Raw genomic sequence first — 18,268 nt, 5'->3', positions numbered from 1 at the left:
AGTAGAATGTTATTTGCAGGCCTTCTGTATAGCACAAAATGAAAAGGAGATTTGGTTCATCTGATTAGTATAAATTATTAAACACAAATTTATCTTGGCTGTCTGCATTGACCAAGTTAACCAGATCGTTGCAAAGTTTAACTGTAGTTCACACTATGTGAACACAAGCCGTTCCTAAACAATCCAAAAAATTTACCTAAAACATAGTCGATTATAGGAACTCGTATTGAAAATAGCAGGATATTGCCCTTCTTCTAACTCAACAAAAACTAACAAGAAAAGGAATAACAGAGAACAAGCCCTTCTAAAATAAAACTCTGCAACCCCCAGTTCAGAGCAGTGATGGACACATGGCGGTTGTTGGGAAGTCATGGGGACAGGGAGAATCTTCTATGTGTTTGCCATGAGCATTAGCATCCTGAAAGGCTGTTGAGTGGATGTGGACGGTCTCTTGGAGAGGAGGAGTATATCCCATAAGAGAGGGATTCTACTGCAGGCCCTCGGAGTAACTGAAGGCATATGGAAAGAGAGTCTTTGGTGGCAAGCCATTTCTAATATTCTCTAGCCAGCCTTCCAACCCAGAGATGCTCCTTTAGGTAAAGGAGGGGGAAGGAAAAGAGGATATGGGAGCCACTGGTGAGCAGCTTGCAGAGTCTGTATCTGAAAGGGCAGAAGGTGGGAGCTACACCACTACCTGAAAGTTTAAAATTAATACCCAGGAGGAAAAGAAAGTGGAGAGAGTTTGGTAAGAAGCTGCATGAGTCTCTACAGAAGTTCTCAAATCAACCTGTTTCTTCTTGGCTTTCTCCACTTTTGCTTCAGCAGGAAATGCCCCATTTAAAGGTGAGTACTAAAGAGAAAAGGCTTACATATAAAAGCTGAAAAAAGAGAGAAATAACATAAGGAAAAGACAGAGGAACATGCTTTATGGAAGAATTACCTAAATAAACACAAAGTTCATATACTCTTTTATCTCAAGGAAGTGAAAAATAATATGGTTCTTCTCTTAACAGGTGCTCAAAGAAGCACTGTTAAGAGTTCAGAAAAGACAATCAGAGATAGTGCATTGGTAGCACTCAAGAAACTGAAGAAGGATTTGAAACTTTACCTAATGAAAGGCAAATGTTACATATATACATACAAACATACATAAGACTGAAAAAATTCAATGACAAAGGTTAACCTTGAGGAAATCACAAATCAAAATGTCTGAGGACAATAAATAATGATTGTAAAGAAGCAGAAAGGTAGTGAAGTCAGCAGAAAGGTTGTAAAGAAAACTGAAGAAAGGAACTGAAAAAAAGCATAAAGATAATATAGAAACATTTTCTAAAAGAGATAAAAGCTTCAGTTTGCAGATTGGAAGGCACAAAAGTTCAATAAGAGAGAGAAGATAAGGAAAATTTTGTGGGCATAATAAGACAGAATAAGCAAATATCTTTGTTAAAGGGAATATCTTAACTGGTCTCAAACTTCTGTAGAGCAACTCATAGACCAGAAAACAGTGTGGCAGTGTCTACAGACTTCTGTCCTTGATTTACACATATGTAAATAAAAGTCCTTTAGTTGCTCTGTAAAGAATCAACTCTAGGGGGGCCAGAGTGGAAGCAAAAAATAACAGAAGTTTCCTGCAGCAGTACAGGTGATATATCATGGAGGTTGAGACCAGAATAGAGGCATAGGGCCAAGATTTGAGATATATCTAGGAAGTAAGCACTTGTTATTGATGGAATGAAGTGAGACAAGTGAGAGGATGCCGAGTTTATCACTTAGGTTTCTGACTTTGACATCGGGATAAACAATGATGACATTTGTTGAGATAAGGAAGATTGAGACAGAACCATGGTCTGTTTGTTTTTAGTTCGGAGTCCTACAGGTAGTAAGTTACCAATATTTGCTTGTTGGGATGATCATTTATTCAACATTGGAATTTTGTGAATACATGAATAGGTATTCTGGCCGAATCAAACCACATTGAACGGTTGCCAAGATACCCTGTATGTCTTAGGCTCCAGTCAGAGACAGACCTATTCTTCAATTGTTGTACTTAAAGATTGGCATTTGTTTTTGTAGAAGTAGAAGTACTATGTATGAATATATGTGGAGTGTAGAATAAGAACTTACATTTTAAAAATGTATCTAATCTGGGGACAGGCCAAGTTAAAAAATCATGCACTATTAATACAGTAATAGGAATTGGTCCTTAGTTCCCACAGATATAAATTAAATGAACCATTTTTATATGCCTGTAACACTGGCACATATATTTTCACATTTTAATGTCAACTAAAAATAATATACCATCTAATACTAATTTATATAATAAAATCAGTTTAATCTCTTAGGGCAAGTTTATTTGAAGAAGTTGGAGAAGAAATGAGTTCATAAACTAGAATTACTATTGCTTTGTTACATTATTTATAACCTTAGTAGACATAGACTGAAGGGATTATATAAGGTTTAAGTTTCAAAAGATTCAATATTATTCTGTAAAATCCTTGCATGTGATTTGAAGTTATCCAGCATTTAAAGAAATAGTAAGTTTGTGCCTGAGTTGAAGGGAGGAACAGAAACCCATCTGTATAACTTGGACAGTGGAAAACTAATCAGACGTTAGTAGTTCCTTATGCTGGCACTTGGAAGATGCAGAAACTCTTGCATAATTTGGAGGTCTGAGGCTTGCTTCTTTTGATTTTATAGGGAGCACTCGTGTGCTTCTAGGTTCATGTTGATTATTTCTATAAGATTTCTTTAAAATTTTCTTTTTTATTTTAGTGATTAACTTGATCTACCCAAAGAAATTAATTCTGTATAGCTGCTCACTCTAGGATATTTCAAAAAGTTTTATTTCTTTTTTTCTAGGAAAGTACTTTTTAGGCAATTACAAAATAAACCCTGTAAAGTCAGATTGCTTTTTCCTTTGAAAAATTACTGAATCTACTAAATATGTAGTCAAAGCTTTTATGAATAGTATTAAGGGATTTATAGGTTTGGCCTCATTTTTTAGCTTATACCGAGATATTCTTTCTCTGATTTATCTGCCAGGAAAAGAGGTTTCTAGGGATGTTTTATACCACACTGTAATGAGGGTGGAAATTTAGTACATTTTTAAAATAATACAGTTCGAAATGTAAATTAAACTGTTCAGGATATAAACCTCCTGTCATGTATTTCATTCCAGTTGCTTTTTGTTTGGATCAGCTATCCTTTAATAAGACAATGATATCTACTTTAATTTCAGGATAAAAACACTTTGGACTATTGTAATTAGTTTTATAGACAGATAGTTAAAGTGCGGAAGAAATAATAAGGATGCTAAGCTCTTTTGTAGACTTAAATTCCCTAATTTACACACTAAGATATACCAAACGTGTGGGCTTACCAAAAAAATAATAGGATAAATATATACTGACATAGAAATATATCCACAAAATATTTTAATGGAAAAAAAACAAGATGCAGAACAACACATACAGTGTGATCTTATTCTTGTGAAATAAATGGACCACCACTCTGAATGTGTGTGTGAATAAGTCTAAAAGAACAGACTACTCACTTATATCAATGGCTATCTCTTCAATTTTCTATTTTCTGCATCTTTAATGTTTATTATAATGAGTATATGTTATTTTGTAATTAAAGATGTAATACTAATAAATCTGTTATGTTGGCCTGTCAATTTGACTAGGTAATGTAAGTTTGCATAAGCTTATATATTATATTTCCTTTTATATACAGTGTTCATCATAACAATATACCGAGTTACCTTTTACACAAAGAGAAATAAGGCAAGTTTACATAGATATAAAATGAAAGATTCAGAAACTCTAAATAAAAGAATTTTTCCCAATCTCCTATAATATATTAGCTCTAGTTTTTTTGTACACGCCCTTTATCAGGTTGAGTACATTCCCTTGTATTTCTGGTTTACCAAGATTTTTAAAACAATGAATGAATGTTGAACTTTGTCATTGCTTTTTTCACATCTATGATATACTCATATGTTTTCCTTAATCTGTTAATATGATGAATTGATTTATGCTTGAATGTTGATACAACCTAGTTCCTGGGATAAACTCCACTTAGTTATGACGTATTAACTTTTTTATATATTGCTAAAGTTGACTTGCTAATAATTTTTGTGTGCCTATTCCAAAAAGATATTCTTCTCGTTTTCCTTCTTTTTTTTTTTTTTTTAACATCTTTATTGGGGTATAATTGCTTTACAATGGTGTGTTAGTTTCTGCTTTATAACAAAATGAATCAGTTATACATATGTTCCCATATCTCTTCCCTCTTGCGTCTCCCTCCCTCCCACCCTCCCTATCCCACCCCTCCAGGTGGTCACAAAGCACCAAGCCAATATCCCTGTGCCATGTGGCTGCTTCCCACTAGCTATCTACCTTACGTTTGTTAGTGTATATATGTCCATGCCTCTCTCTCGCCCTGTCACAGCTCACCCTTTCCCCTCCCCATATCCTCAAGTCCGCTTTCCAGTAGGTCTGTGTCTTTATTCCTGTCTTACCCCTAAGTTCTTCATGACATTTTTTTTTCTTAAATTCCATATATATGTGTTAGAATACGGTATTTGTCTTTCTCTTTCTGACTTACTTCACTCTGTATGACAGACAGAGTCCATCCTGTCTGTCATCCACCTCATTACAAATAGCTCAACTTCGTTTCTTTTTATGGCTGAGTAATATTCCATTGTATATATGTGCCACATCTTCTTTATCCATTCATCCGATGATGGGCACTTAGGTTGTTTCCATCTCTGGGCTATAGTAAATAGAGCTGCAATGAACATTTTGGTACATTACTCTTTTTGAATTTTGGTTTTCTCAGGATATATGCCCAGTAGTGGGATTGCTGGGTCATATGGTAGTTCTATTTGTAGTTTTTTAAGAAACCTGCATACTGTTCTCCATAGTGGCTGAACCAATTCACATTCCCACCAGCAGTGCAAGAGTATTCCCTTTTCTCCACACCCTCTCCAGCATTTATTGTTTCTAGATTTTTTGATGATGGCCATTCTGACTGGTGTGAGATGATATCTCATTGTAGTTTTGATTTACATTTCTCTTATGATTGATGTTGAGCATTCTTTCATGTGTTTGTTGGCAGTCTGTATATCTTCTTTGGAGAAATGTCTATTTAAGTCTTCTGCCCATTTTTGGATTGGGTTGTTTGTTTTTTTGTTATTGAGCTGCATGAGCTGCTTGTAAATTTTGGAGTTTAATCCTTTGTCAGTTGCTTCATTTGCAAATATTTTCTCCCATTCTGAGGGTTGTCTTTTGGTCTTGTTTATGGTTTCCTTTGCTGTGCAAAAGCTTTGAAGTTTCATTAGGTCCCATTTGTTTATTTTTATTTCCATTTCTCTAGGAGGTGGGTCAAAAAGGATCTTGCTGTGATTTCTGTCAGAGAATGTTCTGCCTATGTTTTCTTCTAAGAGTTTGACAGTTTCTGGCCTTAGATTTAGGTCTTTAATCCATTTTGAGCTTATTTTTGTGTATGGTGTTAGGGAGTGATCTAATCTCATACTTTTACATGTACCTGTCCAGTTTTCCCAGCACCACTTATTGAAGAGGCTGTCCTATCTCCACTGTACATCCTGCCTCCTTTATCAAAGATAAGGTGACCATATGTGCGTGGGTTTATCTCTGGGCTTTCTACCCTGTTCCATTGATCTATCTTTCTGTTTTTGTGCCATACCATACTGTCTTGATTACTGTAGCTTTGTAGTATAGTCTGAAGTCAGGGAGTCTGATTCCTCGAGCTCTGTTTTTCGTTCTCAAGATTGCTTTGGCTATTCGGGGTCCTTTGTGTTTCCATACAAATTGTGAAATTTTTTTGTTCTAGTACTGTGAAAAATGCCAGTGGTAGTTTGATAGGGATTGCATTGAATCTATAGATTGCTTTGGGTAGTAGAGTCATTTTCACAATGTTGATTCTTCCAATCCAAGAACATGGTATATCTCTCCATCTATTTGTATCATCTTTAATTTCTTTCATCAGTGTCTTATAATTTTCTGCATACAGGTCTTTTGTCTCCTTAGGTAGGTTGATTCCTAGATATTTTATTCTTTTTGTTGCAATGGTAAATGGGAGTGTTTTCTTGATTTCACTTTCAGATTTTTCATCATTAGTGTATAGGTATGCCAGAGATTTCTGTGCATTAATTTTGTATCCTGCTGCTTTACCAAATTCATTGATTAGCTCTAGTAGTTTTCTGGTAGCATCTTTAGGATTCTCTATGTATCGTATCATGTCATCTGCAAACTGTGACAGCTTTACTTCTTCTTTTCCGGTTTGGATTCATTTCCTTTTCTTCTCTGATTGCTGTGGCTAAAACTTCCAAAACTATGTTGAGTAAGAGTGGTGAGAGTGGGCAACCTTGTCTTGTTCCTGATCTTAGTGGAAATGCTTGCAGTTTTTCACCATTGAGGATGATGTTGGCTGTGGGCTTGTCATATATGGCCTTTATTATGTTGAGGAAAGTTCCCTCTATGCCTACTTTCTGCAGGGTTTTTATCATAAATCGGTGTTGAATTTTGTCAAAAGCTTTCTCTGCATCTATTGAGATGATCATATGGTTTTTCTCCTTCAATTTGTTAATATGGTTTATCACATTGATAGACTTGCGTATATTGAAGAATCCTTGTATTCCTGGAATAAACCCCACTTGATCATGGTGTATGATCCTTTTAATGTGCTGTTGGATTCTGTTTGCTAGTATTTTATTGAGGATTTTTGCATCTATGTTCCTCAGTGATATTGGCCTGTAGTTTTCTTTCTTTGTGACATCCTTCTCTGGTTTTGATATCAAGGTGATGGTGGCCTCATAGAAGGAATTTGGGAGTGTTCCTCCCTCTGCTATATTTTGGAAGAGTTTGAGAAGGAGAGGTGTTATCTCTCCTCTAAATGTTTGATAGAATTCGCCTGTGAAGCCATCTGGTCCTGGGCTTTTGTTTGTTGGAAGATTTTTAATCACAGTTTCAATTTCAGTGCTTGTGATTGGTCTGTTCATATTTTCTATTTCTTCCTGATTCAGTCTTGGCAGGTTGTGCATTTCTAAGAATTTGTCCATTTCTTCCAGGTTGTCCATTTTATTAGCATAGAGTTGCTTGTAGTAATCTCTCATGATCTTTTGTATTTCTGCAGTGTCAGTTGTTACTTCTTCTGTTTCATTTCTAATTCTATTGATTTGAGTCTTCTCCCTTTTTTTCTTGATGAATCTGGCTAAAGGTTTATCCATTTTGTTTATCTTCTTAAAGAACCAGCTTTTAGTTTTATTGATCTTTGCTATTGTTTCCTTCATTTCTTTTTCATTTATTTCTGATCTGATTTTTATGATTTCTTTCCTTCTGCTAAGTTTGGGGGTTTTTTGTTCTTCTTTCTCTAATTGCTTTAGGTGCAAGGTTAGGTTGTTTATTCGAGATGTTTCCTGCTTCTTAAGGTGGGCTTGTATTGCTATAAACTTCCCTCTTAGAACTGCTTTTCCTGCATCCCATAGGTTTTGGGTCGTCGTGTCTCCGTTGTCATTTGTTTCTAGGTATTTTTTAATTTCCTCTTTGATGTCTTCAGTGATCACTTCGTTATTAAGTAGTGTATTGTTTAGCCTCCATGTGTTTGTAGTTTTTACAGATCTTTTCCTGTAATTGATATCTAGTCTCATATCGTTCTGGTCAGAAAAGATACTTGATACGATTTCAATTTTCTTAAATTTACCAAGGCTTGATTTGTGACCCAAGATATGATCTATCCTGGAGAATGTTCCATGAACACTTGAGAAAAATGTGTATTCTGTTGTTTTTGGATGGAGTGTCCTATAAATATCAACTAAGTCCATCTTGTTTAATGTATCATTTAAAGCTTGTGTTTCCTTATTTATTTTCATTTTGGATGATCTGTCCATTGGTGAAAGTGGGGTGTTAAAGTCCCCTACTAGGAATGTGTTACTGTCGATTTCCCCTTTTATGGCTGTTAGTATTTGCCTTATGTATTGAGGTGCTCCTATGTTGGGTGCATAAATATTTACAATTGTTATATCTTCTTCTTGGATCGATCCCTTGATCATTATGTAGTGTCCTTATTTGTGTCTTCTAATAGTCTTGATTTTAAAGTCTATTTTGTCTGATATGAGAATTGCTACTCCAGCTTTCTTTTGGTTTCCATTTGCATGGAATATCTTTTTCCATCCCCTTACTTTCAGTCTGTATGTGTCTCTAGGTCTGAAGTGGGTCTCTTGTAGACAGCATATATATGGGTCTTGTTTTTGTATCCATTCAGCCAATCTGTGTCTTTTGGTGGGAGCATTTAGTCCATTCACATTTAAGGTAAGTATCAGTATGTATGTTCCTATTCCCATTTTCTTAATTGTTTTGGGTTCGTTATTATAGGTCTTTTCCTTCTCTTGTGTTTCTTGCCTAGAGAAGTTCCTGTAGCATTTGTTGTAAAGCTGGTTTGGTGGTGCTGAACTCTCTCAGCTTTTGCTTGTCTGTAAAGGTTTTAATTTCTCCATCAAATCTGAATGAGATCCTTGCTGTGTAGAGTAATCTTGTTTGCAGGTTTTTCTCCTTCATCACTTTCAGTATGTCCTGTCACTCCCTTCTGGCTTGCAGAGTTTCTGCTGAGAGATCAGCTGTTAACCTTATGGGGATTCCCTTGTGTGTTATTTTTTGTTTTTCCTTTGCTGCTTTTAATATGCTTTCTTTGTATTTAATTTTTGACAGTTTGCTTAATATGTGTCTTGGCGTATTACTCCTTGGATTTATCTTGTATGGGACTCTCTGTGCTTCCTGGACTTGATTAACTATTTCCTTTCCCATATTAGGGAAATTTTCAACTATAATCTCTTCAAATATCTTCTCAGTCCCTTTCTTTTTCTCTTCTTCTTCTGGAACCCCTATAATTTGAATGTTGGTGTGATTAGTGTTGTCCCAGAGGTCTCTGAGACTGTCCTCAGTTCTTTTCATTCTTTTTTCTTTATTCTGCTCTGCAGTAGTTATTTTCACTCTTTTATCTTCCAGGTCACTTATCCGTTCTTCTGCCTCAGTTATTCTGCTATTGATCCCATGTAGAATCTTTTTCATTTCATTTACTGTGTTGTTCATCATTGTTTGTTTCATCTTTAGTTCTTCTAGGTCCTTGTTAAATATTTCTTGCATTTTGTCCATGCTATTTCCAAGACTTTGGATCATCTTTACTATCATTATTCTGAATTCTTTTTCAGGTAGACTGCCTATTTCCTCTTCATTTGTTAGGTCTGGTGCATTTTTATCTTGCTACTTCATCTGCTGTGTGTTTTTCTGTCTTCTCATTTTGCTTATCATACTGTGTTTGGGGGTCTCTTTTTTGCAGGCTGCGGGTTCGTAGTTCCCCTTGTTTTTGATGTCTGTCTCCAGTGGCTAAGGTTGGTTCAGTGGGTTGTGTAGGCTTCCTGGTGGAGGGGACTAGTGCCTGTGTTCTGGTGGATGAGGCTGAGTCTTGTCTCTCTAGTGGGCAGGTCCACGTCTGGTGGTGTGTTTTGGGGTGTCTGTGGACTTACTTTGATTTTAGGCAGCCTCTCTGCTAATGGGTGGGTTTGTGTTCCTGTTTTGCTCGTTGTTTGGCATAAGATGTCCAGCACTGTAGCTTGCTGGTCGTTGAGTGAAGCTGGGTGCTGGTGTTGAGATGGAGATCTCTGGGAGATTTTCACCGTTTGATATTATGTGGAGCTGGGAGGTCTCTTGTGGACCAGTGTCCTGAAGTTGGCTCTCCCACTTCAGAGGCACAGCACTGACTCCTAGCTGCAGCATCAAGAGCCTTTCATCCACACGGCTCAGAATAAAAGGGAGAAAAAGTACAGAGAAAGAATTAATAGAAGTAGGAAGAAAGAAAGAAAGAAAGAAAGGAGGGAAGGAAGGAAGGAAGAAAGAAAGAAAGAAAGAAGGAAAGAAAGGAGGGAGGGAGGAAGGAAGGAAGGAGGGAAGGAAAAAAGAAAGATACAGTAAAATAAAATAAAGTATAATGAAGTTATTAAATTAAAAAATAATTATTTGGGAAAAAAAGGGACAGATAGAACCTTAGGACAAATGGTGGAAGCAAAGCTATATAGACAAAATCTCACACAGAAGCTTACACATACACACTCACAAAAAGAGGTAAAGGGGAAAAAATCATAAATCTTGCTCTCAAAGTCCACCTCCTCAATTTGGGATGATTGTTTGTCTAAAGGAGGGAAGGAAGGAAGGAAGGAAAGAAAGAAAGAAAGAAAGAAAAGAAAGAAAAAGAAAGAAAGAAAGAAAGAAAGAAAGAAAGGTACAGTATAATAAAGTTATTAAAATTATTAAGAAAAAGTAAAAAAAAAAAAACGGACGGATAGAACCCTAGGACAAATGGTGGAAGCAAAGATATACAGACAAAATCTCACACAGAAGCATACACATACACACTCACAAAAAGAGGAAAAGGGGAAAAAATCATAGATCTTGCTCTTGAAGTCCACCTCCCCTTGTCTATTCATGTAATCCACAGATGCAGGGTACATCAAGTTGATTGTGGAGCTTTAATCCGCTGCTTCTGAGGCTGCTGGGAGAGATTTCCCTTTCTCTTCTTTGTTCTGACAGCTCACAGGGGCTCAGCTTTGGGTTTGGCCCCGCCTGTGCGTGTAGGTCGCTGGAGGGCGTCTGTTTTTTGCTCAGACAGGACGGGGTTAAAGGAGCCGCTGATTCGGGGGCTCTGGCGCACTCAGGCCGGGGGGGAGAGAGGGGCACGGCGTGTGGGGCAGGCCTGCGGCGGCAGAGGCCACCGTGACGTTGCACCCGCCTGAGGCCCGTCGTGCGTTCTCCGCAGGAAGTTGTCCCTGGATCCTGGGACCCTGGCAGTGGCTGGCTGCACAGGCTCCCCGGAAGAGGGGTGTGGCTAGTGACCGGTGCTCGCACACAGGCCCCTTGGTGGCGGCAGCAGCAGCCTTAGCCCCGTCTCTGGGGCCCGCGCTTTTAGCCGCGGTTCGCGCCTGTCTGTGGAGTCCGCGCGTTTAGCTGCGGCTCACACCCGTCTCTGGGGTCCACCATTTTAGCCGCGGCTCGCTCCCGTCTCTGGGGTTCGCGCTTTTAGCCGCGGCTCGCGCCCGTCTTTGGGGTTCGCGCTTTTAGCCGCAGCTCGCGCCGGTCTCTGGGGTTCGCGCTTTTAGCCGCAGCTCGCGCCCGTCTCTGGGGTCCGTGTTTTTAGCCACGGCTCGCGCCCGTCTCTGGAGTTCCTTTAAGCAGCGCTCTTAAACCCCTCTCCTCACGCACCAGGAAACAAAGAGGGAAGAAAAAGTCTCTTGCCTCTTCGGCAGCTCCAGGCCTTTTCCCGGACTCCCTCCCGGCTAGCCGTGGTGCACTAACCCCTTCAGGCTGTGGTCACGCCGCCAACCCCAGTCCTCTCCCGGAGCTCCGACCAAAGCCCGAGCCTCAGCTCGCAGCCCCGCCCGCCCCGGCGGGTGAGCAGAGAAGCCTCTTGGGCTGGTGAGTGCCGGTCGGCCCTGATTCTCTGTGCGGGAATCTCCCCACTTTGCCCTCCGTTCCCCTGTTGCTGTGCTCTCCTCCGCAGCTCCAAAGCTTCCCCCTCTGCCTCCCGCAGTCTCCACCCGCGAAGGGGCTTCCTAGCGTGTGGAAACCGTTCCTCCTTCACAGATCCCTCCCACTGGTGCAGGTGCCGTCCCTATTCTTTTGTCTCTGTTTTTTCTTTTGCCTTACCCAGGTACGTGGGGGGTTTCTTGCCTTTTGGGAGGTCTGAGGTCTTCTGCCAGCGTTCAGTAGGTGTTCTGTAGGAGTTGCTCCACGAGTAGATGTATTTCTGGTGTATCTGTGGGGAGGAAGGTGATCTCCGCGTCTTACTCTTCCGCCATCTTCCCCTCCGCCCCTCGTTTTCCTTCTTATGATGTCTTTGTCTGGCTTTGGTTTCAGGGTGATGCCAGCTCAATAAAATGGGTTGGGCAGTGTCTTCTCTTTTCTGTATGAATTTGTGTACAACTGGTATTGTTTCTTTCTTAAATGTTTGAAAGAATTTAACAGCAAAGCCACTAGACCTGAAGTTTTCTTTGGGCAAAGATTTTAAACTATGAATTAAATTACTTTAATAGATGTACGTCTAGTCATATTATCTGTTTGTTCACCTGAGGTGGTGAGAAGTTGGAGGATGCTGAGTGCCCATCACCGGGAGAGTAAGCACACTAAGTGTTCTGCAGCAAATCAAAGCAAGAGATTGGTTGCCCACATAACAAGATGGATGGTTTGTAGAAACAAAATTCTAAAAGAAAAAATCAAGAAACAAAATGAGATCTTTAACATATACCATTTATATAAGTTAAAATGCATGCATACAAAGGGATCCTGACTCCTCACACCTCATTCTCTTGCGAACAAGCGAATATCTTCTGTGCATTCAAGAAATATGTATGTACAAATAGACATAGATATTGTGAAAATCAATGATATCTATATTGAAAATACTTTCTTCTTACAGACGTTGACGAATGCCAGGCTATTCCTGGGATATGCCAGGGAGGAAACTGCATCAATACAGTGGGCTCTTTTGAATGCAAATGTCCTGCTGGTCACAAGCAGAGTGAAACTACTCAGAAATGTGAAGGTAAGGGTCTCTATTTTGAGGGACATGTCTAATTGTTGACTCTGAATCCAAGAAAAACATGACTTCATTTTGAGTTTTGGAGGATTTAATCACAATTGTAATTATTTATTTTAATATGAAAGTGAAGGAATAACCTTAGAGTAGTTTTGTATTAGTTTGTGTAATTAATGGGGTTGATTTGGAAAAAGAGCCAATGATCATTTTACATTTGTTATCTCAGTTTGTTTTAGTAAGAGTCAGAGTAATCCAGCCATTTATATTTTTTCCTTAATGAAATAGTTTTCTATTTCACTTATGAAATTATATCAAACATTAAAATTGGGTACAGACTAGTTCCTAGGAACAAGGAGAGTGTTTGATTATACGTGAGAAGGCACAGCCGCCGATTGATGAGAGTGGTTGTGACATTTCCATTAATCATCCAACAATGTATTACTTCTTAGTTGAAATGGAATGAGCCTTTTCTACAGCACGTTTCATAAAAACAACATATAGAACCAAGACACAGTTTGGCGAAAGTCAGTGCCACTCTATTCGCACTTGTCTATGTTCTTTAGGAAAGGGGGCTATTGATGTAATGTAGGCGCCACCTGGAGCCCTGAATCCAGTCGTCTCTTTCCTTATTTCCTGCCCAGGCAGCCAAATCCATTTAACCAAAGCCGAGAAAAAATTATGTGATTTAATGTTTGGGATTGGTGGGGAATAGTATGATTGGAAGAAGTGGTGATTAGAATTTGAAAGCTAAGGATTTTATGAAGCCTTTACTTTGTGTCTAAGTCATATTTATTTGAATAGGTCTTAAAAGTGAGTATTATCAATTTTCTTTGGGTTATAGTGTCTCTTTATGTAAAAGATCAAGTGGTGTTTCCTTACATAAAATTATTTAGTGTAATTGGTGGCATAATATATCTGGAAAGACTATAAACTGTTGCTACACTCAGTTACAGGTTTTGAATTATAGTCAGTTTACATATAGTTTATGTAGTATCAATGCAAAAGTGTTGCCATAAGTTTAAAGCTACTGTTTGTTCTAAATAAAAATACGATGATAGCAATTACTTTTGACCAACTGTCAAAGGTAAGATTTTAATTTTTTATGTGGATTACAATGAATGTGAAATATAGAAGTACTAAAAGATTTAGTTTCAAGTGATGCCCTCCCTATTTCTATTATAGCACATTTTATATTTCTGTTCATATGGCAATGAAATTCTCCAAAGAAATCTTTTTCAGTCTGTAAGTTACTAGATCTGTTCAGAAATAAGAAAGGTAACTAGAGCTTTGAATATGTCATTAGGGGAGTGGTGGTAGCATTAACAAGGAACTGCAAAGTCACGTTAATAACTTTGAAGAATTGTGTTATTGATTTTTTTGTATGTGTATTTGTTTATTGACCATCTCACTTCAACACTTGAGTAAGATCGTTGAGGACAAAAACTCTGTCTTGGTTCATGTTATATCAAAGAGCCTGGAACAGTTCCTGATATATCGTAAGCTATATTGATTCATTGGGAACAGGCTAGATAATAAGTTAAGTTCTTTTACTTGGGTTGAATATCCAAAAGAAAAGAAAATATGGGGCCAGAGTTGACATTGTTTTTGGAAAGAGGCCAGTGATCTTCATGATGGGAATTTTTCCTTCATCTGACTTTTTTTTCACTTTCTTAATAATCTTATTTTACTTTGGTTGCAATTCAAAAACCAAGAGCATGAACCTTAAGTGCAGTTTAGCATTTTTAGATTTTTGTGTCATTGTCCCTCTTTGGTCACCTGCAGGAAATGCTTTTGAGGTCAGGGACCTTCACTCTCTATTTAAGAGGAAGAACTATCTTCTGCTTGTTCATTGGGATATCTTCTTAACTAAAATCTTATCCTAAAAGGCTTGTTCTACTGGAAGTTTGAACATATATAGTTTATACTAAAATGAAAAAAAAATGGTGAAGGAGCATTCATCTCCTAATTTAATGTTTGAAACCTGTGACTCTGTATCTATCATTGAGGCCTGTTTTGTTTCACATCATTAGTCGGGTGGATTCTTTTTTCTCATGTTCAGTTATAGGCTACTGTCCGAGCAGTTAATCTGAGTCCAAAGCAGAAAGGAATATATGTTTCTCCCTCTCTGGTTGTCTGTAAAAGAATCAGTTATTTTCCCCCATCACTAAGTTAGTATCCCAGATTCAATAATACCTCTCATGTCTACAAAAGTCATATCTTATTTCTCCTGGGCCAGATTGCCTACAAAACCTTTTCCTAATTCTGTCATACAGTGGGCAAAATTATTCTTTGGTGGAATAAACTATTTATTCACATCCAGAAAGAAAGTTGTTTCAGTTATTTTCGCTTTTCAAAGATTCATTCATCTAAATGTCTGTTTAATTTAAATGAAGAAGAAAAGCAGAACATATCAATATAATGTGAAATGGTGTATCAGAAGACTGTCCACATTTTTCTTTTTTATAATAAAATATGTTATTTTGAATTTCAGTCCACTTGGATAAAGCACAAGTAGGTACCAGATGTCCTTACATGATCCCTCCTCCCAGACTATACCTTCTTTGACATTCCTTGAGCTAGTTATTCTTTCATGGCTTAAATGGAAGGCAGGAAAATAGCATCACTGTATTGGAAAGATTCCCTTCCGTGGCCCTTTACATGTCAAATAGTTGTTTGCAATTTATTCTGAAGGGTCTTCAGCTTTGCTCCATTACCACAGTATTTAGTTGTTTGGGATTTGTGACAACAAATGTATTTATTTATGCTCATGAAACTCATGAAAGTTGTTGGCACAGTATCGTTAGCTGCTGTTCCAACTCTGATAAACCGTGGAAAATAAACGTCTGTGCTAAACTGAAAGGTACTTACTTTTACTCATATTACCAAAAGTGTATTAACTTCAAAATAAATAATAAATAAATTCATTGACTATTTCTCCCAAAGAAAACTACATATTAAAGATTGAGATTCAAGTAAGGGGACTGTAAACATTGGAAAACGTTTTAGGTCATTAATTTAAAAAACACAGAACTAGCTTTTAAATCTTCTTAAGAAATTTGCAACACTGTAGTTAAAACATAAATCCCCTCTCCCGTAAATAAGAAAGCCCACGCTGTTAAACTCAAATCTACTTTCTGCTCTCATAACAAATAAGGTATTCCTCTATCACAACACTTTTTATTGTGCATTATTAGTAATTTTTTGTCTGAGTCTGCCTGCAGGTAATTTGTGCCAAAATAACATATTAATAAAAGCTAATATTTATGGAGCACTTAATTTATTCTCAACTATACTTAAACCACTTTACATGGGTTTTCTTATTAAATCATAATACAGTGCTGTGAGGTTGGTTACTATTATTAACCCACTTTACAGAAGAAGAGACTGAGGCACAGAGAGTCTGAGTGACTTTTGCAAGGTTTAATGGCTAGGAAACCATGGAGCCAGGGGTCCAACCTGCTAGATTCATTCCAGAGCTTTCACTCTCAGCAAGCTCTGTTGAGCAAGCAAAGGTGGGTGACCGGGCAGCACACACTCCAACTCATGGACTGTATTTACAGGGGAAAACTCATGGAGACAGCAGAAGCAACAGGGGTACCTGTTTGCTCATTGCATTCTGTGGTCATGCCCTGCAATCCAGCAGGGTCAGAGTTAGACCCATTTCGGTGATCCTTGTACTGGCTGTGGAGATTTTGCTATATTTTCTATTTATTAAAATGAAAGTTTATTATGTACTACTGTGCTAAAATAATCCATTCTTTATGACTTTAGAATTGAAATTGCAGGGGAAGGAGAACAACAGTAGGGAAAATTGGAACCGAACTAATTCTGTCTTTATTCACAGAAGGGAGTCAATAGCAGAGGTCTAGAGAAATTAATAGTAAAAGAGGAAGAGGTCAGGGTGTTAATACAATGAAGCTGATTATAATTTGCTTTTGGCAAAAATATAAGTATTATTTTAAAGGGTGTATGTAGTAGTTGTATTGTGAAGAAACATGTTCTTAAATCATCTTTAAACAAAAAGCTGCAAAAATCCTGGTCATCAACTGCAAATGAGCTTCATGGCCCAGTGAAATCACAGCTGATGCAGGAGTCAAAACACAGGCTGCTCCTTTGCAAATAGGTAGGTTAGGACTTTTAAAGTAGGAAACAGGTCAATCTAGCTCTACTTTATGGTGATTGCATTTGTCTATTTCAGGATTTCTTTTCTCTCTACACACACATATACACACATCTACCTACATATCTATGCTCCCTCTCTCTCTCAGTTGCACAGAATTTTATTCATCACCGTATTTGTTTCATGGCATAATCTCATTATTATTCCACACAAACCCTGCTTTCTTTTTTTCTTTGATTCCCTATCTAAAAGTGTGGAGCAATTTCAGAGGCTTCCACTTGGCCTTCCTCACTATAATAGCTCTTGCCCTACAGGCCAAGTGCTGTCTGTGCCAGTTGTGCCAACTAATAGGTGTGTTCCGACTAATTAGACATTTGAGGTCTTGGGAAGTGAATACTGGCTGGGTCCGTGCACCCAGTGGACCCACTGTGACCTGAACCTGGTCCAGAGCTTCATTCATTGCCTGGCTCTTCTGTATCCTCATACTAATGTGGGACCATGATGCCACCTCCAGGTGTCAGTGTCATTTCAGACCCTGTGTCCAAGGGTCCTCTCAATGTTTGGGTGTCATAGCCTGCTTTTTTAAGTTGCTTTAAATAATGTAATAAGTACCCATGAAACTACCAAAAATAAAAGCCAGGGCCAGGATAATAACCCGTATTGATCATGGTGCTCCCTCAACCACACTTTGTATCTGGATTCTACATTTTTCTGGCTTTTTTTAGATGGTTGTATTACACCTATAGATATTTCACTTATTATTGTTAATTATTATTTCAGTTTTTAAAATTTTACAAAAAAATTTTGATCTGTGTGGAGCTTTTATTATAATGAAATGGTTCATCTATATAGTTGCATGTTGTTCTAGTTCATTCTTTAGAATAGGATATAATATTCCATTATGTGGCTTTATCTTAGTGTGTTTATCCACTTTCTCACTGATGGGCATCGTTTTCTGGTTCTTCCTGTTGTGAATAGTGGTCAGTATACTTGCAGACACACATACGCTGATTTTCCGGAGGGATATCTACCTCTCTTTTTGATCCCTTCATTTCCCAACGGGTGACTCATTCACATTTCCACTAGGATTGATGTCTGTGTAGGCAGCTTAGGTCACAAGGCTTAGCATGCTGAGCCTTGTTTCCACCTACTGTTGTTTGATGCCTGATTGGGGAACAAAGAGCCTGACACTCTGCAGTTAGGGTGCCTCCCCCCTCATCCCAGGCCTGTGTGCTGCCTTTCAGAGAAGCATCTGCTGAGCGATCAGTGAGCCCACTCTGGCTCACAGGGCTAGACTCCCATCTTCTAAATTACTCCTTAGGTCTTTTCCTCGAGGCTTTGAGCTCATGATACAGATTAAGAAATCATACAGGAGAAGCAAAGATACTGCAAACATTTCCATATCTTGTTAGTTTTTGTTTTGCACATGTTACAATTTATTTATATTTTCCCAAAGCATTAAGCATGACCTACTCTTTTTTTTTTTAATTGAGGTATATACTTCACTTAGAATATTAAATTAGTTTCAGGTATACAGCA

At 38.1% G+C, this 18,268-nt stretch overlaps 1 protein-coding gene across 2 annotated transcripts in view; it reads left to right on the top strand.

Annotated features, from left to right (window-relative positions):
• Positions 1-18,268, top strand: part of FBN2 (fibrillin 2) — a 233,974-nt gene that overhangs the window by 69,109 nt on the left and 146,597 nt on the right. For both annotated transcript variants that reach the window (XM_079916031.1, XM_079916032.1), the window contains exon 7: positions 12,490-12,615. In XM_079916031.1, coding sequence (XP_079772157.1) covers positions 12,490-12,615 — 126 coding nt within the window. The remainder of the gene's footprint in view (positions 1-12,489; positions 12,616-18,268) is intronic.

The sequence above is a fragment of the Stenella coeruleoalba genome (genome assembly GCF_951394435.1).
Source record: "Stenella coeruleoalba genome assembly, chromosome: 3".
NCBI classification, from domain to species: Eukaryota; Metazoa; Chordata; class Mammalia; order Artiodactyla; family Delphinidae; genus Stenella; species Stenella coeruleoalba.
This window is presented reverse-complemented; position numbering and strand designations above follow the sequence as displayed.